This window comes from Ptychodera flava, chromosome 22 (genome assembly GCF_041260155.1).
Source record: "Ptychodera flava strain L36383 chromosome 22, AS_Pfla_20210202, whole genome shotgun sequence".
In the NCBI taxonomy this organism is placed as follows: Eukaryota; Metazoa; Hemichordata; class Enteropneusta; family Ptychoderidae; genus Ptychodera; species Ptychodera flava.
Genome location: NC_091949.1, coordinates 26,660,433 through 26,684,613, shown reverse-complemented (window position 1 = coordinate 26,684,613; position 24,181 = coordinate 26,660,433). Strand labels below are relative to the sequence as shown.

Here is a 24,181-nt window from a genome sequence, read left to right as displayed (position 1 = left end):
AATATCATATGTATAAAAATTCCATGCCTCGTCGCTTTATTGATATTCCATTACTACAGTCAAGCGAAAAATCGTTTTGGCAATTACTTAGTCTCATTGGGCGTGTCTCGACATTGAAAATCCGGTAAAGATGAAAGGTTACTATGACAACAGGTGAGACTATCATGTTATCATTTACTTACTTTCGTCGTCGACACATTCGAACGCGTTGTATTTACGTCTATTACAGTTGGTTTGACTTGCGCTATGTTGATGTCCAAGTTGTTTGATGATGATGATGATGATGATGATGATGATGATGAAGAAGATGATGATGATGACGATTATGAAGAAGAAGAAGAAGATTTTTATTTTTCAAATTAACGTTTATTGCTAAAATTAATCTCCTGTACAGAAAAGTACCTATCAAAACAATTCAAATTTTGAGACGAAAAGCAAAAATGAGATCAGACAAATGCATAATGGCAAAAATGATGTTCAATTATTGAAAATACTTAGAAAAGTTGAACTATTAAACAACAGCAAAAACTGCAAAATGGCGAAGACACTGAAGCTGGAGCGAGACGGAGAGAACTGGTGAAAAGGCAAACAGGTAGCTATAACACTTGCAACATGGGCAAAGAACCCAAATAAATCTGAAAAAAGCACAATTTTGATATCGACAGAAGGCAAGATGCGAGGTGCATGAAAAATCTCCACTGAAGGGGGAAAGCAAAACAAACTTCGAAACAATCAAAAGCGACAGAAATTTGCAATGAAAAAGGACAAGAACACCTTATATCTTGCAGAAAAAAAAGCCACCCAACCGCCAATGAGAAGGGATAAATTGAGAAAACTCTTCGTTGGCATACACAAAGTTGGCATGTACATGCCAACGAAGAATCTTCTCAACTGACTACCCCTCCCATTCCTTGAGAAGTATATGGTGCCCAGGACGAGTTAGGTATTGGCAAAAGGGAAAGTGTGCTTAGAGGTAAAAGCACACAAAAAAGAAAAAAGTGATCACAACAAAATTGAATCAATAGTAATTGTTCAATGAATGTCTACGGAAGCAATGACGTCATTAATACACCAAATGTTTTTGAAAGCACTTATGTTTGAATTGAGCGTGAAGTATTATATTCTTCTAGAATGCGAGAACAAACTCGCCTTTTAAAAACAGAAACAAGCATATTACTGATTGAGGGATAATGGCCATTAATTGCATTTCGTCTCGTCACATGAATTGCAATTTTAGCTGTCGTAAAAAGAAAATTTAAAAGCGCAAAAGTATTTTTGTCCATGTACGATTTATCGAAGGGCGGGCCTAAAACAAACCACCAGAATAAAATTTTGCATTTCGCAAAGTTCTTGAGTGCAAAGGTGTACTCGTCAAGACTAATGGGTTCATCAAGTTGTGTAACTTTGTCAGAAGGTAATTGAGGGAGATCATGAAGCAAAGTATTTTGTGCTTCGGGCGAAACAGGCTCAGCAGTAAACAGGTTTTGATAAAACTGACGAGTAAGTTGACGAATTTCTCTCCGATTTTCAGTAATTGTATAATCTTCACGTTGGAGATGAGTAATGGATTTACGACAACCTTTGTATTTTTCAAGAGAAAAGAAAAACTGTGAATCAGTATCAGAATCATTGAGCTGTTGAAAACGAGAACGAATAACTGCACCTCTGGTATCAAGTTTCTGAAAACTGTCTAACAGGTCTTTTTGCTGATGATATCTTGTTCCAGAGAAGGCTGAGTATGAATCAATGTTTCCAAAGTACGAAGTTCGTCAATAAGCTTTTGTTTTGAGGTTTAAAGTGATGAACACGTTCAGCGCTGTACTGCTGACTTAATTCTTTAATCTTTTGTTTTCCTATATCCCACCAAGACTAAAGAGAAGAAACCTATCCTTCTCATTACGCCAACCTTCCCAGAATTCCTTAATTAAAGTACAGTAATTTTCATCGTTAAGAAGACTAGTATTGAGACACCAAACTGGATTTTTGTTGACACTCGAATTCATTGTTTAAACAAGAGAAACAAGAGAGTGATCAGATAAATCAGTAGGAGAGTCAATAGACACATTTAATTTTTCGCAGTCAACCTCTTGTTGATGAAGAAAGTATCAATGCGACTTGTTTGCTCTCCTCTCTGCCACGTAAAATTTTGAGCCTACTTATGAAAATAACGCCAGGCATCAGAAAGATTAGAGCGATTAACAAGAGAAGAAAAAGCCTGCGAAGACTTTATATGTGGTTCAATATGAGACGACCTATCTAAATCAGGAACAAGAGAACAATTAAAGTCGCCCCCTATTACAATATTTTCATCATCAAGATCAAAATCAAGGAGAAATTTATGAAGACTTTCAAGGAAAATACAACGATCATCTCCACCTGAAGGAGCATAAATATTAAGCAAATGAAAGGAAATGTCATCCATTTTAATATGCAAATGAAGTAGACGACCCTGGACGACACTTTTTACAGAATCAACATCAACATTTTTTGCTCTCGTGTTTACACACGTGAGCATATGTCGCAGCGATGTCTGTCTGTCTGTCTGTCTGTCTTTCTGTCTGTCTGTCTTTCTGTTGGTCCGATATCTCAAAAACGGCTCATCAGATCAGAATCAAATCTGGTACATAGATTCAGTTAGCAAATGGCAAGAACTGTTTAGTTTTTTGTGGGTGTGGCTTGAATACTTTTTGCTCATTTGCATAATTAATGATTTTTAGAAAAAACGGATATACATTAAAAACGACTACACACAATTTGATGAGATTTGCTACAAATGTTGATCACACCAAGATATATCAGCAGTGGGAACCATTAAGGGATGACATGAAAGATAGTTGCTTATTTGCATATTTAATGAACTTTCCTAATTAGGGATATATGTCTGATTTGACTCTATCAAAATTGACCAAACTTTGTATATATATTAAAGACACTATGATTTAACATTATAGAAAGTCATTAAGCATTTTAACTGCAGCCAATTCCTAATTTGCATATTTATGGACTTTGCTAATTAGGGAATATATATTTGAATTGACTGGACCAAAGTTGATGAAACTAGCTACATGTATTGAAGCTACTATGATACAACATTTTTGAAAGTCATTAAACCTTTTTACTTCAGCCAATTCCTTATTTGCATATTAAATGAATTTTCATAATTAGGGATATTAATATGAATTGACTTGCTCAAAATTAATGAAACTTGCTATGTACATTAAAGACACTATAATACAGTTTTATTGAAAGTCATTAAGCATTTTCTCTTCAGCAAATTCCTAATTTGCATATTTAATGAACTTACCTAATTAGAGATATATATCTGAATCAATTTGACCAAAGTTGACAAAACTTGCTACATAAATTGCAGATACCATGATACAACATTATTGAAAATCATTAAGCATTTTTACTTCAGCCAATTATAAATTTAAATATTAAATGAACTTTGCTTATTAGGGATATATACTGTGATTTACTTGATCAAAGTTGGCAAAACATGCTATGTACATTGATGATTATGCCAGGTTAAAACAATATCAAAAGTCATTTCACATTTTCATGTCACCTAATTTATAATTTGCATGTCTCATAAGCTTTCGCAGCTCGGCATATATAGCTTGAAGGACTTGGCCAATTGTAATTACACTTGCTATATAAAGTGGTGATACAATGACAGCAGTAAAAGAACTTTGATATTTTCATTTCAGCTAATTAACTGTTTGTATACTTCATGACCTAATCGGCGGTGATTATTGTTCATTATTTTGATCATAATACTTTCAATGAAGTTGCAAACATGTGGCAAAGGTTAAAATTTACGCATAACTGCAATATATAATGAAATACGTGAGCATTTTCAGTTAATATATCTGGTTGTTTCGTGGAAACAGCACTGCAACCCCAGCAGAATTACTAGTACCATGAGAGAAATAAATAGGCGCGCGCCAAACTACTTGCCACTGAGCCTGATTAGCCACTGTAGAATGGGTTTCTTGTAAAAAATAAAAATCAGCATAATGATTGGACTTCAACGAAGACAAAATGTTATACCGTTTCAAAGAATCATGGCAACCATTTACTTTCCAAGAAATGAAACTTGCCATCACTAGACAAGATAAAACAAGAACGATTTTACTGCCCATGTTTAGTAATAGCCAAGCTTTTACATTGTCTAACATGTTGTTGTAACTTTGCAACAAGTTTATGGATACGAACTTTTTGTTGACTTGTGACAATATCTGACCTGCGAAAGTTAGCAAATGACGTTATGAGAACTTTAAAGTCTGAGCAGTAATCTTTACATTTTTCTATCATATTTTTAGAGCCTTTAATGTCTTCTAAAAACTCAAGCAAATTAGATGGCTTGATTTGTAGCTTTTCTTGATATTCTGATAAGTCAGAAATTTCAGACGCAACAGACTCATTGTCATGATCAGACATTTCGCTCAGATCTTCAAAGGAGTTTGATGTTTTCACTCCTGACCAAATAAGCTGATTTTGAGAAGCTTTTCTGAGACTGTGACTGAGAAATGAAATACTTTTAATGTTGTATAATGCATTTGTTTTACCTCACATCTCTTTTGGTTTAGAGGTGTGGGGATCTACATACCAGTCATATTTATCAGATATTTTTGTTATTCAAAAAAGAATTGTGCGTATCATATCGGGTAGTAGCTATCACGCTCATACTGCCCCTTTATTTAAGAAACTTAAAATTCTTGATGTGTATAAACAATTCAAGCTTCAGGTCGCAATTTTCGTTTACGATGTTCTACATGATAAACTTCCAATGAATTTCAAATCATATTTTTCCCCAAATGATCATATGTACAGTACTCGGTCCAAAGACAAAAATTTTCTCCACCCCCGTAAATTCCGAAGCAATTTAGGACAAACTTCTATCAAATTTGTTGGTACTGTAGTATGGAACAGCATTCCAGAGGATCTTAAAAACATCACTTCCAGATTTAGATTCAAACGAGAGCTTAAAAATTATTTACTGGAATTGTAGTTTTGTTGATTTTGTAACTCAGACCGTTTTCTCTCACAGTTACCTTTCGCTTTTTTGCTGTAGTTTTGTGTTTTCATGTATTTTTTCCAAGGCTTCATGCCTAGTTCATTAACTTTCTGTAATATCTGTCACTGTGATATATCGGAACAGTCGCCATATTTAAAAAACCTGTACATCAATCTTTCTTGAGTTTGAGGCTGAACCCGATTAGTGCCTAGAGCAACTATTTTTCAGTCCTTTTCTCATTGTAACGCTTCAATGTGTACAAATTATTGTCTTTTTTCAAAAGAATATGAGAAATAAATTATTATTAAATAGATTAAATGCTCTTAGGTGTCCACCGACTCTTCCAAGTTTCCATAAATGTTCCTCCAAAACTTCATCAGGAATGAAAGGAGGAACATTTGACAGAATTATCTTTGAGGCCGGTTTCACCATGTGTTCCACATCAACTAATTCATCAAACAAAGCAAACTTCGATTCAACAATGCTTTCAACATTACCGAGAGTTGCTAAGAATACAACAACGAACTAATTCGTTCTAGATGCAGCAATAATATTTTCACTTCCGACTTTCTTTGCAATCTCTTCGACATAGTTTTCAACGGGGACACCTTCCGTATTAGTATACCTGACAGCATGCTTGCGTGTCAAATTCCGAAATGGCTTGTCCTCTCGGGTGGCCATATTGCCGACCATGGGTTAACAAATGACAAAAAGTAAAATCGAAGGAAATCCACCTAGTCGAAGATGAAACCGGACCGGAAACAAGACCCAAAAGAACTAAACACTTCTCACAACGCAAACTGATGACAATTGACGAAGGATGGCACTTCTCACTAGTAGAAAATCAAAACAAGTAGGAGCCTTTCTTCTGTACGTCTATCCAATATGGCGGAAGAAGAAAAACTTTTAATTTGATTTTTCAAATTAACGTTTATTACTGAAATTAAACCCCTTGACAGAAAAGTATATATCCAATAATTTCAATTTTAGAGACGAAAAATAAAATTGAAATCAGATAAACAGGTAAAAATATCTGATGATCAATTTCTGAAAAAGCTAAGCAAAGTTAGACACTATAAAGAACATCAAAAAACTGACAATTGCGAAATGGCTATGATGCTGAAGCCGGACGACACCGAGATAACTGGTAAAAAAGGCAAACAGGAAGTTATAACACTGCAACATGAGGAAAGATACCAATGGTATCTGAAAAGAAGCACAATTTTGTCAATGACAGAAGGCAAGATAAGAGGTGCATGAAGATTCTCAATTGAAAAGGAGAAAGCAAAACAAAATTCCGAAACAAGAAAAGTGCGACAGAAATTTGCACAGATTTATGACAAGAAAAACAAACACACCATGGAGAAGACGCTATTCAAGATTACCTTTTCCGGAATCGGACTTAGATAACAAGAAGCTAAAAAGGTTTGATATTTCCGGGAAATGAAAGCAGATCTCTCAAAACTGTAATTTGACGTTTATTATTCCCGACAGTGAAGAATTTATATATGCTACCCTTTTCAAATTTATACAGACGACAATTAAAACAATATTGTCATCAGTGCGTTTACAAATGAGTTAGAAAGAATATGAAGGACGATGACAAGACATCCAAAACAATTTTCTTTTCAATAGAACTTTGGATTTTAATCCTATTACAGGGGAGGGAATACATCAATGTCTTGACCGTATTTGATAAAATTCTATGCGAATAAATAGGAACAAGGTTTTCATAACGGCTTAGGGAGCGCCAAGTTTTCTGGAAAGGGTCAACGAGATTCCCAAGTTTTGTAACGCGAGCACTGATAAAATGATTAACAAGAGTGCTACAAAGACAATTTTAAAAACTGATAATATGATTAATAAGAGTGCTACCACAAGACTTTGAAAAAGTAACACAGTCATCGTAAAAAGGGGCTTCATGGAGAATGTCTGTGATTGAAGTGGGTCCGTCTTTTCTCAAAAAATACATGACTTCAAGACTCTCAAAAGCTCAAGATAAAATTAAGGCAGAAATTCTGGAAAAGACCGAAAATTGACTGTAAAAAGTAGAGAAGCGTAATTGAGATTATAAACACTTCTAAAATAAAAATAAGCGAACAAAAATTAAGGATCTTCCAGACCTGATTACCGATATCTTTGAAAATAATTTAACCTGAAATCTTTCAAAAGACAAAAGAAATCGATAAGATTTTGCCCTCCTAACTTCAATGGAGCAAAAACTGTTCGACTTGGCAACCAATGTTTTCCTTGCCAGAAGAAATCAACAAATATATGCTGAATTTCATCAGTGATTAAAGCAAGAGGACAGAAGCAAATTAATTGATGAAAGAGTTTGGTTTCAGCAAGCTGATTAATAATGATAATATGGCCTTGGAATTACATAGCAGGAACATTTCTATTCCACTATGATTGTCAATCTTTGTAACACACTCACTCCAGTTTTTTTTACAATTCTCGTTACTGTTACCCAATTTAGTACCAAGGACTTTGAGACCAATACTTACCAACAGAATTTCAAGCGTGATCAGTGTGCAAACGCCATGTGCCGACCTAAAGACCTTGAAACTTACGATAATTTATTTTTGCATTACTTGCATGCTATAGACAGAAAACCAATAAAAAAATCAGTATTACGAGTAACAAGATTATAAACGTTATCAGCATAAGCTGAAAGTCTACATTTACGTATACCTAAATTTGGAATCGTAAAACCCTGAATACTCTGACAGTCATCTCGTCTAACTTTGTGTAAAAGAGGTTCAATAACAATGGCATAAAGCTGACCAGATAAGGAGCAACCTTGCCTTATACCACTTGAAAACTGAACTGGAGCAGTAAAGTAACTGTTAACACGGACAAGACTATCAGCTTGTACATACAGAAGTTAAATGAAGTTAATGATGTTTTAACCAAACCCGAATGCATGCAGAGTTTGGAAAAGATAATGATGACTGAAACGATCAAAAGCCTTTACCTGATCGAAAAAAGAATAGAAAGATTTATCTGGTTATGAAAATGAATGCAATGTCGTATTAAATGAATATTATTAAAACTTGGTCTGGGGATTTAGCCGAGCGGTTCTCTCTGTGGCCTCTCCGCTAGACGACTGATGCCCTATGTTGTGGGTTCGAACCCGATTGAAAACTAGCCGTATTTAATATACAGGAATGATATATTGCAAAGCTTGTTTCTAGCAAAGTGATAAAGCTTTTATGAAAATTTTATAATAAGAGCAAATCACACTGATAGCTATCCAGCTCTTGAGAAGAGCGCCATCACCTTGTTTCGGAAAGAGGGCGATAACAGCTGTACGATAGGACCTTGGAAGAAGGCCATCGGAAATTGATTGTTGAAAAACCTGGTGGAAATCCTTTGCTAGAAAAGTCAAGAATTGGTTATAAAATTCACCAGCAATGCCATCAACACTAGGCGTTTTACAAATTGCAATGTTCTTGAGTACATAGGTGTACTCATCAAGACTAATGTGTTCATCAAGCTGATGAATTTCTCTCGGAGTTTCTATAGTTGTATGATCTTGACGTAGGAGATAAGTAATGGATTAGCGACTTTCTTTGTATTTTTCGAGGGATAAGAAAAACTGTGAATTAGTGTCAGATTCATTGAGTGTTGAAAACGAGAACGAATACAATGAAAGTCTACCCCTATTACAAACTTGTCATTGTCAAGATCAAAATCAAGGAGAAATTTACGACGACTTTGAAAGAAATTAGAACCATCATCTCCATTAACAGAAGCAAAAACATTGAGCCAATAATAGTAAATTCCATCAATTTTAACATGCAAATACAGTAAACAACCCTGAACGACACTTTTGAAAGAAACAACATCAACATTTTTGTTTCGCGGTTAAAGTACTGGCAACACCAGCAGAATTACAAAGAGGCGCCCGCCAAACGACTTGCCACTGTGCCTGATTAAGCACTGTAGAATGCGTTTCTTGTAGAAAATAAAAAAAATCAGTGAAATAGTTAGACTCCAACGGAGCCAAGGTGTTGTACCGTTTTAAAGAATCATGACAACCATTCACATTCCAAGAAATAATTGAAATACTTGCCATCACAGGACAAGCAAAAACAAGAACGGTTTTACTTTCCATGTTTACTAATTGCCAAGTTTTTATACTGTCTTATATATTTTTGTAACTTAGTTACAAGTTTATGAATATACAAAATCTCTGTTGACTGGTGACAAGATCTGACTTGTATAAGTTTATGAATGACGTTATGAGAACTTTGAAATCTGAACAACAATCTTAACATTTTTCTATCATATTTTTGGAACCTTTGATTTCTTTTAAAAACTCAAGTAAGCTAGAAGGCTTAATTTGCATCTGGTCCTGAAACTCTGACAAATCAGACATTTTAGAAGAAATAGACTCATTATCACGATAAGAAACTTCGCTGAGAACATCAAATAAATTTGATGTTCTCATCCCAAATAGACTCACTTTGGGAAACTTTTCTGGGAGAATGGAACTGAAAGGCCAACAATAACGTCTGAAAATGGAGTTTCAGGAAAATTTACGGATTGAGACTAAGCAATTGAAGCGAAGCCGATGAACGTGGATCAAAAGAAAGCACGGGAGTTGAAGGGAATATATATTTAAGAAGGAGAAGCAGGTACCCTGTCTTCATCGGCATGGACGAATGCATCAAAATTATCATCTTTATCCTTGTCTTTGACGTCACTGGATTCAAAGTTTTTACTAAGATGAGGTAGTTCCATTTCATAATTTTCATCAACAGATGTGACTTCGTCTGCGGGCTGTGATTGTGCCTGATTGTTCTCAACAAAGCGAGTCGACGTTGAGGTATTACTCAAAGTTGAGATGTTAATTTCATTAGTATTCATATGCTGATCAGACGTTTCATCAACATCCTTACTTACATTTTCACGAATTTCATCAACCTTTATGAATCAGACTTCTCACGAACACGAGTATCGTCTTTATAAAGAAGAAGTAGGAGAAGGAAGAGGAGCTAAGGAGGAACAGAAGGAAGGCGAGGAAGAGGAGAATTGGAAGGAAAAGCGACTTGCTGATTTTGCAATGCTGTATCTTTTCCAACATACGTTTACATTTGGCCCTTCATGGGAAACGAAACAGTGCATTGCAAAATTTCCTCGAGTATAGGTGCCGCCACGTTATTATGAAAGTAAGGTAAGGTAAGGAATTGTACCTAACTATTAACATGTTTTAGAATAAACACTAATCTATGCTAAATATTAGACAAAAGAAATTTCGTCCGTCCTCTCTCATTGTCGTAAAATCAAATCAAATGGCTCTCCGTAAATCATCGTATAGAAAATATTGATTCATTGACAACCAAACGCCTTAGCACTATTTATTCTGTCAAGACACTGAAAACATTGGAAAGAATCTAAACACTGTGTTTATACGTTGACAACGTTGTAACCATATAAGGTATCACTGCATTTTTCTGTAGTCTTCAATGCTTTCGTTCTTTGTAATCTTGTTGAATCTCTCAACATTAACCACGTAGTACAGTTTAGTTGCAGGTGTAGTCTACACATCAAGTCTATAAAGGCATGCACTATTAACAAAAGTAAGAAATTTTTATATCGTCAAACAATGCGTTACCCTCACTTACTACAAAATGTTTTGTACTTGATGCTAATTTAAAACTTCCTCAATCACGAAGGTCACCTTTTTATATGAATTTTATCAGAACCGTACCTTTCACTCGCACAATAAAGGAACAGGATGCCTTATTGCCAGATGGATCCGCAGCTTCATAAGACACAACCGTCGTTCCAATGGTGAAGTTACTTCCAGGATGGTTGCTTCCAGAAAGACTCAAATCCCCTGAATTGTCAGTTGCATGTGGAAGTAACCAATGCACAGCCACTGAAGGAGTTTCAACATTTGCAGTTGTGTTAACATCTGCTGGGCAGCTGATGGACGGGTTTTCAGTATCTGTGATGAAACATATATAGACGAGACAATTACCAAATGAAACAATCTTGACTAGTAGAATTAGAAATACGCCGACACGTATGTAAGGCTACTTTTACAAGCAGTACAACTCAATCATATTTACTGATGTCGTATGATAGAAATGTATTCATGCGAATACAACCGTACCTTTCACTCTCACAGTAAAGGAACAGGAAGCCTTATTTCCAGACGGATCCGCGGCTTCATATGACACGACCGTCGTTCCAATGGTAAAGTTACTTCCAGGATGGTTACTGCCAGAAAGGCTCACATCCCCTGAATTGTCAGTTGCATGTGGAAGTGACCAGTGCACAGCCACTGAGGGAGTTCCAATATTTGAAGTTGTGTTAACATCTGCTGGGCAGCTGATGGACGGGTTTTCAGTATCTGTGATGGAACACATAAAGATGAGACGATTACAAAATGAAACGATCTTGACCTAGTAGAATTAGAAATACGCCAACACATATGTAAGGCCACTTTTACAAGCAGTACAACTCAATCATATTCGCTGACGTCCTATGATCCAATTACGATGATAAAATATAGAACGTTTTAAGTTCATTAGCGCCAAGGTTAAAAATGACGGTAATCTGTCATCTGTTTTGCATATGCATTTGTTCCATGGCTTTCTTTGGCATTGGAGAAATACTGGTCACCATGTTGTTTGTTTACATCGACGAGCACATAGAAGATCGACGCGAAAAAAGTTAGAACCACCAAAATTGATGACATAGGCGTGGGTTATTCTGACCAACGACAAGAGTATAAGTCCCGATACATTTTGTACAGATACGTCAAACTTGCCTTGTGCATGTTATAATAATGTAATACCATCAGCATTTTATGACGATAAGTAGTTCGTCTTACTCAACATTCCTTCTTTTGTTCAGTTGCGCTCAACATGGAACCATATATGACGATGTGAATTAAACAATCTTCACTGAGTTCTCACAAAGTTTTCAGTATATTTCACCTCGTAACTTTTTTCAGCGAACGTCGATCGGCGTATTCAGTAGTAATTAGTACCTCTAATGCACGTGGGTTCTCTTTAATTGTCGCAACGTTACATTTCTCAAGGGCTTAGCCGATCAATTTTGAAAGCCATTTCACAACAAGTACAAATGTTTTGGTTACTTGTAAAAAGGCTTCGTCAGCGTAGGGCTAAAACTACTCATAATATAAAACAGGTTTACAACAAAAGGGTATAGTATTTTATTATTCCGTGTTGTCCCTGCTCAAGTCATCCTACAAGATCAATTGGAATAGTAGGAGCTGTACTTTCTACGGCTGTGTTCTGCTTCTGACTAGCTTCCAAAGGCATCTATCGCCCTGGCTCATTCTCAATCTAATCAGGCGTATGTAGGATTGATATTGTACGTTACCATTACTGCGTACATTACCTCTATGTCCATAAACCTCGACTTCACAAAGTGTCAGGGGGTTAAGGTATCCTTCAAGCTGCACACTCACAAAGCGTCCTGTCCACCCACCGCAATCAACAGTTACAGGATTCGGGTAAACTTGATTCAATTTGAGTGCAGCACCACACATCCTGTTGTGTGCGATAGTCATTTCAATGCCCACACGCACAACAGCACCCTCTAGACGTTCACCTGAAATGAAATTTATGGCATATTAAATGTACTCAATGACTTACTTGAATGTGTTAATGGTTACACCATTCTATGAGTTACCAAGGCAGACTGGGTATGACATCCTACACCTCTTCCGTACTCAAAGTTGTGGCTTTTAAAGACCTGCTAATCGTAACATAGAGATATTCGGCAATATATTGTTAAGATATTTTTTATTGTCCTACATCTACAATTGAGAACAATACAATTTTTCGTCCACTAAAAAGCCGTGTGGAGCATGCGTTCCGTAACATTTACCGTTGCAGTGCATTCTGCGGCTGTCTCCGCATGTCAAGCGTTGAATGGTTATAAGGGTATACTTGGCGATTGACAGAATATATCTTACGCTCTGTATGTGTAGCTCACAGGAAGTCTAAGATATCGTCCTATATTTGCGCCATAAATAGGTCAAAGAAATGTTGACATTGCACAATAACGGTCAATGCTCGGTCCATGTAACGCCCATGCCACGAATGTAAGATGTATAATTAAAAGATTATCAGGAAAATACTGCATTTTACCATGGAGCCATACGCTGTCCCAATGTCATCGCGCATCCTATGTCATGGTGCTTATTTTGTCCATATTGCAACTCGATTAATTGTGGGAAACTGATGACAGTGCAATTAAAAGAATATAACCTTGATTAACCATATCGCAATGGGTCCAGCTAACATATTGGATTTCATGTCAATATGACAATATATTTAAATTATGAAAATAAAAATATATTACGAATAGAAATAAAACTAATAACTATGTTACTTTTACATCATTATAATTTTTGCCTGCATCAGATACTGCCATACAAAATAATTGACAGGATAAACAACTATGGACGTGTCTTCATAAATTCATATCAACTGAAGCGTTTCAATGGTGTTTCATCAGCGCACGGTACGGCGGAGTAGAAATCCGAATGAAAAAACAAGAAGTAGTATCAGAAATCAAATAGACCAAATACACTATCATAAGCAAGGTCACTGAAGTACAATGTGTAAGTCAGCTATTTGGTATTTATAAAGCTAAAATATCTTCCAATGTCACTTTCAGACGACTTACCGCAACAGTCTTCTCTGTTGGTAATACTGACTCGAGTTATCAGGTACATTTGATCTAGGTTTACTTTCCACCAAGCATCATCCTGAGGAGTTGTGTGACTACACGACCTTGCATCATAATTAGAATTTTTTATGCCATCGACAGCCAGAGAGGCTTCTGCGATACGTTGAGTACTGCTTTGAGAGGCCTCTTCGTTCAAGGCAAGATTCTCATTCCCTGACAAAAGAATAAAACAAATTGACAAATTCAGTGAAAGGTATAAAACATGGAAAGGTGCATTTTGTAAAAAACCGCGGCAATTGCATTTCATTCCAGTTCATTTTTCTTCAGTACAATCTTTCCCATATTAATTTTTTGAGGAAAGACACAATAAACCAAATGCAAATAAAACATGTCGAATACATCGTCAGCACCGGTTTGGCAATGTTTAATCTTTTAATCCATTGCGACCAATTTGTTATCTTGACTCATATCTTATAGTAAAATGTAACAAGCTGCAATTATCGTTACTATGTAGTCTGCAGTGTTACATTCATTTTATTGTTGGGTTATGAGTCTTCGGCAAGAGCCACATACATTGTGTCTGAGACTATGAGAATTATATACATACAGCTTTTTCTGTAAAGTAACACGTATCAGTACTTTGTAGTGGACGACAAATTTATCAGCATGAATCTTCGTTAAATGTCGCGTGATACATGGATGCTGGTTAGCTCATAAACATTGGGAAAGTTGCTCGGGCTGAAATTGTCAACTTTCCTCTAATTTCACGTGCGTATATACCCTAGCATTAAGACATATTCTTTGTTAGTTCGAATTTATAAACTTCATGTAAAGTTTTATTTATAGTTATATTATGTTCTTTGCTATTCGCAAACTTCAATTATCTATAATTTTATAACTTTATCGCATGATACGGATCCCTATGTCATTAAATGTTCAGTATTTAACGTGTCAACAGAGACCATACGGTGAACATCCAGCGTTGTTATTGTTGAAAAGAGATCTCCAATCAAGTCCAGACTGAAATTCATCTGTCAACAATAACAATGGTCATTATGTATGTATGCACAAGTATGTGCTTATGTAGGGCTAAAACAAGAAACAATTGTTGACACACAGAAAATAAAATATTTAACAAATGCAATAGGTTACAGCAAATGTCCCTTTAAGGTGGGGGACGACCCGATACCAAGAATACAGTAATTTTTCTAAAGATCACATTTGTTGTAGCTGGAAGAATGAGGATGAAAGAATATAGAGAATACTTAAAATCAAGAGTGGCTATTGTTTTCTTATAACAGATCAAATTTGTATGAAACGTAATGTGTTGAGCTCAAAATCATGGTGTAATGGATGATTGAATGTTAATTATCTCAAAAAGTAGATTGGGAATATGCATTTTGCAAGCTACAACATATGTGATTTCTAGTATAAAATGACAATATTCTTGGTATTAAGTAGTCCCCCTATAACGTCTGTACCTGCCAAAGTCAAACGTTTGCCAACTTTTTCGATTCATTTCCACCTATTGGAGGGTACTTCTGTAAAAGTGATATGACTTTTCTCGTCCGTCAACTCACATGCTTTGTATATTATTAGTATATTATTTCGTCCTCTGAGTACTTGCTACTAGCAACATTTGCAACCGAGATGTTAGAAATAGAAATCGTAAAATGTGAGTCAAAATGTTTTACAAACGGTGTACAGGTTCCTCATTGAGAGTATTTGAACCTATAATGATAAAATTTGGACAGTCAAATTGCCATGATACCATAAAAATGATAATTATTTTATGGTATGTTGGCAATGTGACTGTCTAAAATAAAGCTAAACTTTCTCGTATTGTGAGGATGGGAGAACAAATTATTGACTGTCGTCAAAATTCTCCTTTAAACCTTCACCATTCAGCAGTTAAAAGGAATGTGCACAATAATGTCACTGATTCTGAACACCCTCTTCATAGTTACTTCCAGACGTTTCCGTTAGGAAACGTTATGGGGTCCCTCATGTTAAAACAATCTTCAAAAAATAATTTCTTCCGCAAAAAGTTTCAATTTCAAACTCCCACTCGATGTAAATGTTTCAAATTTTCACTCAGTTTCTAGTCTCTTCTATTTGCAATTGCTTCAATTTTTGTATCTATGTTACTATTGAGCGTGTGTTTGAAGCCTTTTCACATTATAATAGCGTCCCTTTCTATAGAATGTTCTTGCCATGTTTATTATTTCATGTGTAATTGATGATCCTGAAGGCAAATTTCTAAATGAATTTGTAGAAAATAAAGTAATCGAATCGAATTGAATTGAATGATATCGATTGTAGCAAAATATTTTATGGAATAATGCACAATCCCGTTTTGCGAAAAGCGCCTGCCACTTTCCGAAGTCAGTGTTGAAGAGTAAATACGTTAATAGATTGTACATTTTATGAATGCTGACTTGATATGAAAATTAACGTCAGTCAAAATTGTCATTCATTTGTAAAATTAGTATTAAAATCAAGTACAAAACAGTTTTTGTGTATATCAGATTAAAGAGCGACAACAAAGCCTGATCATCTGAAAATGATACTGTTTTCACACCAGAAACTTATCATGTTTCAGAAATACAAAACCATGCAACTGCCGTTAGTTTACATGGTATGTCGGAGAGGGAGATAAGGAAATAATTTCATGAATGAAAATGTTGTCTTTATTCCTGGCAGATGAAGCACGGTAAGGTGATGCCTCAACCAAGGGGTAAACACCAGATCGAGCAGTTCTGTTCATCAGGGTAATATCAAATGACTACATTGATAAAGAGAGCATCTGATAATTAATATCAAATGACTACATTGATAAAGAGAGCATCTGATAATCGGAACACTGACAGGTTTCTAATGTTATTGCATGTATTTAGCTTCAAAATGAGCTCCGCAGGTGGTAGGCCATTCTACCTTCTTTCAAACACTGGAGAAATGATAAAACATCACAAACCCTATGTGATTGGACAAGAGACTGCACAACGTGTACATTCTGTACAATACACAAAATCTAGATGGTGGATGTCTTGTTTTGTATAATATTAGATTTCATTTCTATACTATAAACATCATCTAATGCATTTGTCTCTTGCCAGAAGTAGAGCTATGTTACGGAAGCAGTTGTCAACTTCAAATATCGATGGGACGGTGAACAGTTTCGACAGAATGTGTGAATGTAATAGGGCTCGATTTTCGAATTATCCTGTTTTTGAAGGTCTAGAGAAAACGTGTCTTCAAAAAACAGAATAAAATCGAAAGTAGATGATGCCGATGTTTGCACCTTCGCTATTCTTTACTGTTCTCCTTATCATTGTTAATGGTCGAAAACAATCATTTAGCTAAGTGCAAATTTCACACCACAACTTCCGTTCAATATTGTATACGTGCTTAACAAATTTGATAGCTTTTATACCTCATCTTGATGCTTTCATCAGTAACAGTCTTGACAAAAGCGGCATCACCTGTATTACGTGAAATAAAAAAACCCACAAAAATCCGTGAACTCAGCAGTTTCTCTTAAAAATAAAATTTATTCCAAAAAGAAAGTAAAACTAGTCGCAAGCTACTTATCTCAGGCTGGGTCGACAACACTCCAGAATAGAGTCATACAGTGAGACAAAGTGTACAGTCCTTTGACTTACTTGAAGGCTTGAATGCAAAGTCCACGGTAGTGCAAAGTCTACGTCCAGCGTGGCAGTGAGACAAAGTTCTTTACTGCTGGAGCTTCCAAAGTCCAGAAGTAACACGTCTGTGACAAGATCCCAAAATTGTCTGCCTGAAACCACGCTGCCCAAGTATTTATACTAATAGTTATATAAGAGTCAAAGAGCAGTCCAGAACTTCTATTGATATACTAATCACTACTCAAAAACATCTCCACCTGTGACTAATTTGAATTTCAAGGTCACGAAAGACAGTGACCCTAGGAATGTTCTAATTTAATTAAACTCAAGTCATGAGTGTGAGGAAAAAATGATCTACATAACACTTGTGACTCCGACTTAATATTTCAAACTAAAATGTAAATGAAAATAGACCTCAGTGGAGATGCAGTAGTCCGATCTTGTACGACAAAAAGCTCGAGTTTAGGTAGTATGCCCGTCGAAAGTGAAATACTTAAACTTTTGCTCAAACATTCCCTTGGGAAACTTTCAGCAATACTCTTATTAAATCTAGATAAAAATAAGGGCCACATTGCAAACTTTTTACGAGAGACATGAATTTCCAGAAATATATTTTTTACTATTACCAGAACGGGATTCGAACCCCAACACACTCACGGCAACATCGCCTAGCTGCTAGGCCTCACACAAAACCAGTCGGCTACCGTTTCCAACCCAGACAATCCAGACATTGACCGATGTTTGAAATTCAAAATGGCCGCCATCCCTATTATTATTATTATTTATTTATTATTTATTTATTTAGCCTTCAAAAAGAAGAGAAAAAATACATAATATACCAAAAATAACAAGATACAATACAACAAAACAACGCAGAGCAGAGCTAAAACGGCATCAGCAACATGTTAAGAATGTGCCTATTATGTACACCTCTTGTCAATAAAAGATGACGTATACTGTCCGTTAATCCATCCGGTGTATGAAAAGTCTTCATACTTTTTAATACAGAATTTGAATAATGTTTATCGAAGATGTAACGAAAGAAAGAAACATCATGTTTTGCACAAATCTTATTAACACGTGAGAGTAAATTCGTGTGACCGTTCAGATTACCACGAAAATTCATGTTCAAAAGATGCAAATAAAAACAACGAGCACGTGAATTGTCAGCGAAGATTGATTTCAGTAGTTCAAGAGAACTTATCTCTAATGATTTTTCAATAGTCATGACATTGAGCGCTTTTAGGAACTGAGTGCTTCTACAAAATTTGTGAATACCAAAACCAGCTTTGAGCAACTTAGCTTGAGTCTTTTCAACCTCACTCAGAGAAGATTTGGAAACATGTACACAGTTAATACCGTACGTCAGAACTGGCCTAATGGCAGCATTCCATACATAGGCAAGCATATCATATTTACTATTACCATTATGGAAGCCGGCACCTTGAAAACCATAAAATGCCTTTCTGCATGCATTAATTCTATTCAAAATATGTACATTGGTATTAAGAGATGACAATGTAACACCTAGATAATTCACACTTTCACATTCAGCAAGTCTTACTCCATCCAGAGACCAAAATGGACGAGGAGTAAGATTACACCCCCAAAAATAACGCAATCTGTTTTCTTTGGATTAAAGCGTAAACCATGTTCTGTAATATATCTCTGAGCAGTATTAATCATATTTTGAAGACCTGTGCTGGTTAGACTAGCTAACATTATGTCATCAGCGTAACAAAAGACATTAAAAGAAACATTACTGATATTGATGCCACCAACACACGCCGTGAGTTCATCAACAAGACCTTGATAGAACAAGTTAAAAAGAAAGGGTGATGATAACCCCCCTTGTCGAGTGCCTACAGATACCGTAATTGATTCGCTCAATCTAGAACCCCATTTAATTTGTACATTAAGATGCCTGTACCAGTACACCAACATCAACCAACAGTGATCAGGAATCACATCTATCGCTTTACAAAACAACTAACTATGCTAACTTCATGGGGAAAACTACATTGCGCAAAACTAAAATGGTAAAAAGTTTAAATAGTCCAGGAGCTTCAAAATAAGTCCCCACCAGTGGTCGATTAGAAATGTTTTGGAGAAAATAGGGAGTCAGAATATCTGTCTCTAAAGTTGCATAAGAGGTACATAATGCTCTGGAAGCCCATCCAGCAAATAAATGTATATATCAGGAATTATCTATTGTAAAGGCGGTAATGTTAGCACGGTTAGATTACTTATCACACCTTTGATAGCCTTGACAATAATATTTTCAATGCTGTTACCTTTTTTGAAAAATTCTACATCAAACATATTGAAACAAACACAGCAGTAACAAGTACCCAGGTCTTTGGTTACTCCAGTACACACATTTAGAGATGAAAAAACTTCAAGGTGACTCTTCGTTACGTAAGTACATATTTACATTTATAGTATATTGTAATAATGATTAAAGGTTGTGATGATATAGGGCAGTAAGCAATAACCACGCCTAAGCAACAAGAAGGCACCTATGGGACTAAATACTCTCCAGCAACATTGACTATAGCCTAAGCAAAATCACTATATACTCCTTCGGGTGTAGATAAATGCTTCTAATTACATTGCAAGTGCATATTAAATAGGCCAGTGTTTGATATTCTGATCGCCCATAGTTTGTCACATACTGAAACAGTCAGTGACTTATACAATAAGAAGAATTACCTTAAATCCTCACTGTAAGAAAATCTTGTTTAAGTCCTTGGACAACAAAGTTTATCAGAGGAGAAATATGTGGAAAAGCACTTTTAAACTGACTTTGCTTGTAACTGATCTTAGACTAATGCAGTGACAATTATCAGATGCAGTAGAGCAAAAGTGTGTCATCGTACAAGGTCTACTGCAGCAGAAAATAAGAATATATCTATTTATAAAATGTTTTCACAACTTTTGTCGAAGTTAGGATATATTCTGGCTTAATACCTTGAATATTTTATCATAATATTTTTTACCATGCACAGAGTCAAATTGTCTGCAGAAATGTAAATTACTTCTACGAATGTACCAAAAACGATCAAACATTAATAAGATGATCAAGGGTGTAATTATCTAAAATAATGCAATTATGACGTGCTTAGCTATTATTTTTTTTATGGAACCATATCATTGTATTGAAATACACACTGCATAATTATGTCAGTATTTTGTTGGGTAATGAAGGCCATGCATTCAACGAATAGCAATAGACACTTTTCTGTGATAAAAGAAATAAAAAGCAGCGTTCATTAATTTCTTGTTGTACCATGGCAAGTGGTTTTGGTGACAATGGAACGTTGTTAGGCATGAAATGGTTGTTGTTCGTACATATCATTGTACAGTAACAACGGCATATTTTGATATTCTGAATACATGTTGAGAAGAACATTGGCGATATTTGGTGGTAGAAAACTACTTTAAACGATTGGAACTAGTTGACTATTATTACAATACATGAGGTGATCATGTATTTCTTAAAACTTATTGTTAAAAAAAAATCCAGATTTTCGTCCCGATATAAAAGTCGTAAACATAACAGTCAAGTACCGCAATATAATTGGGCCTTCACGCACAACAAGAAATAATTGCAGTCGTCCTACGATTAAATTTAATAATTTGAATATCCAATTAAGACCTTAAACCGTTATTACATTTCATTGTATTGCTGAGGCTGGCCTTCCTTTCCTTGGAGAATATGATTGGCCAGGAGGTACGCCAGTCGTTTTAGTAAGATCTGGATTATCTTCATTAATAGTTAAAACATAATTAGCGTCCTTGTGAATGTCGAAGCCAATTAGCTGTGTCTGACTTGAATGCATATTGGCTTGCAATTGGAGATGCTGGAGCTTCAATGCATCATTTCAGTATTGCTCATAGCATGCTTTTACATCATACTGTACATGAGGCATATGTGTACATATATACTGTATGTACGTAATGTGTGTGTGTATATATATAGTGAAAGCGTTTATAAAATGGAAGCGTAGAAATAGAATACATTACGATTGCATTTAATCCATTTACAAGTGAGGTATTCCGGAGGCCTACCCAGAATTTTACAATTGCCAATAGATTCTATCATAAGTTAAATTATCCACAAAACAGAAAGTTAACAAAACAGAGGGCATAATAATGGTCTTCGGAACGATAACTTGGATTCTGGTGTCCTTACTATTGTTCAATTATTTTCAATTTATTAGGAATGGTTTTAATCTTGTACAGAATCACTTCTTAAACGTCTGTAGACACAGATAAATAAAGATGGCAAAAAAGTTGTTTTCTTGCCACATGACTCGATGTAAAAACCTTGATATATAGTACACAAATATCAGATTTGGTCACATAAATATTCAAGTTTTGAACCATTGAAGTGGCTTGCATGGAATTTTGTTACTTGTTAACTTTGGTCAAGCTGTGTAGTTTACAGTCATAAGATATCAACTTATAAGAGCAGCATTTTTTTGATAGGACAATGAAACTTCAACTAATTTAATGAGACACCATTTGGGAAACATAAGTTTAGAGCAAGGAATGCTGAATGGAAATTGCATTTAGAGTAGGGAACATCAAGATATATATCGCCGTTAAAAATTTGCGTGAAATATGACACTGCCGTCTGGCTGTGTCTTTTTGCAAACTTTCCTTTTTGTTAAAAACAAGCTTTTTATAAAAGTGATATGACCGTTTGACTTTAACACCAAAAAGAAGTGGACAATTCGACCTCAGTTGGTTACTTGTAAAGCCTTACGATGTTGTTAGGGACTGGGCAGAACTAACAGGGGAGGGTCGGTATTTTTCAAAATTTCGCAGCGCAAAAAATAGTGACCTTCCTAATTTTCATGCCGAAAAAACCAGTGACCCTTCCCTTGCGAGTCACAGTACGTGTCAATAATATCTTATTGCCATTTATAATTTACCTTTGGACATTCAAAGAATACGTTTTAACCTTTACAAAAATCACTTTTATGCAAGGTTTCAAGTAATGCGATGAAAAAGAGATCACAAATCACAAAATCAAAAGAGACAATAGTTGTAATGTTTACCTGCATTTATAGTTTGGCTTGTAATTGTACAGAGAGCATCATTTTGTTTATCAAGAAACTTATTATAGCCTTAAAGTCGATATTTAAAAACGTAGACATAAATTCACATATATAGCAAATTTGGTAGAGGAAAAATGTTTAAAGGTTTACCCATAGGCGACCATGAAAAGTTAATTAATATTTAAGGGTTAAATTCTAATATCATATTTGTTGTTCACATCTGCTCATCCAAGCACATATTCTAATAAACAAGTACATTTATATCAATTTGGCCGTACAAGTTGGTCGTACGGCGTACGGGCCCTCGCATGTTCAGGCCCTTCCACCGTACGATAACAGTCCGCAAAAGCAGTATCAGGGTTGTAAGGATTATTATGAAATATATATAATTGTACAGATATAGCTTGTTTTGTAGGGTTAAATTCTTAATAGTTTGCCCAATAGACTCCAATGTTTTATGATCTGATATTTTTGGGTGAAGCACTTTTTCGGCCACATTCTGCCTTCTAATTGTAGTGATAGTTGCGAAAAATATGTTGACGTCCCCCAGAGGCATGCGGGAAATTTCATGACCATTCAAATATGCTTTCGCTAAATATAGTAACCCACCTCACGCCCCAAAACACCAGCCCTGCGTTCCCTGTAATTTCTGTCCAGTTCCTGAGTAGATATCAATTGTTTTTGCCACCATGACTGGTCGATTCGGATACATTGTGTGATATTGATACAACTGTGACACTGTTTTGGCGATTATTGAACGTTGTAAGGCATTTAGGCGCGCGAGTGTTGTTCATATTCATATCATTGTACATTAACGATGGCATGATTTGATGAGGCATGTCAAGAAGTTCATCAGCGATATTTGAAGACAGCAAGTACTTAAAACGATTTTAAGATCATATTCTCTCATAGGCAATTTGTCAAACACTGAGCGCTTCATACCTGTTTGAGTTCCAAAAACTCGACAGAATACCGCAATCCCAAAGAAGAACAAAGCATTAACCTTGCAGCTTGTCATGACGATCCATCTAATGATAGTTACACTAATTTTGCATTTGGTGAAGCACCACAGCATTGCCGTCTCCGACACATCAATGTCCACCGTCAGTAGTCGCCATGTCGACGTCCGAATGTCAAAAGCGCAGGAAGAGGAAAAGATGATAATTTATTCGTGACACTCATAAATATTCATATGACCGACATTATTAAAGTGAATTTATTATTAACTGACATTTTCAGTAAACTGAAATTGACACAATTGTGAAGCAATGACGATGGCGTGATCAACTATTTTCATTTCATTCGTAAGGAACTTACTGGAGACAGCCTACCTAAACCGAACCCAGCTTCAGATTGACTACATCATTAGGGTTTGGTCTATAGCCTAACTGTATTATTTCTTCATATATACTGTACAAGAGATAGACTTTTGAATACTTTATGCGGGGCTACAGCACACTGATGTTTCGTCCTAAAGAATCAATGAGTTTATTGATTATATTGTACACCAGGCGGAAAAGAAGCCTAATTTCGCGACAAACGGCAAAAATTTGGCTCCTTTCCAGGCTTATAACCCTTGCATTTCCTTAAGATTGATAATGATTGGAAGACTTTCCGAAGTTCTGCAAGGTATCGAAAATTTGTTCAAAATCTTTTATTTGGAAATGGTAAAGTTATAGTATATTTTCCACTGTAAACATTACCAAATAACACCTATGTCGCAGATGCAAGAAAGAGTATGGGTTTAGGTTCAAGTACGTATTTTCTAA

At 35.6% G+C, this 24,181-nt stretch overlaps 1 protein-coding gene across 1 annotated transcript in view; it reads right to left on the bottom strand.

Annotated features, from left to right (window-relative positions):
• The window catches only part of LOC139123066 (polycystin-1-like protein 3), a 28,607-nt gene extending 4,993 nt beyond the window's left edge, over window positions 1-23,614 (bottom strand). The window contains exons 1-6 of the mRNA XM_070689036.1: window positions 23,355-23,614; window positions 13,700-13,915; window positions 12,404-12,616; window positions 11,148-11,387; window positions 10,740-10,979; window positions 183-244 (exon numbers count right to left, since the gene is read on the bottom strand). Of these exons, the coding sequence (XP_070545137.1) occupies window positions 183-244; window positions 10,740-10,979; window positions 11,148-11,387; window positions 12,404-12,616; window positions 13,700-13,915; window positions 23,355-23,487 (1,104 nt within the window). The 5' untranslated portion in view covers window positions 23,488-23,614. The remainder of the gene's footprint in view (window positions 1-182; window positions 245-10,739; window positions 10,980-11,147; window positions 11,388-12,403; window positions 12,617-13,699; window positions 13,916-23,354) is intronic.
• Between the last annotated feature and the right edge of the window lie 567 nt (window positions 23,615-24,181).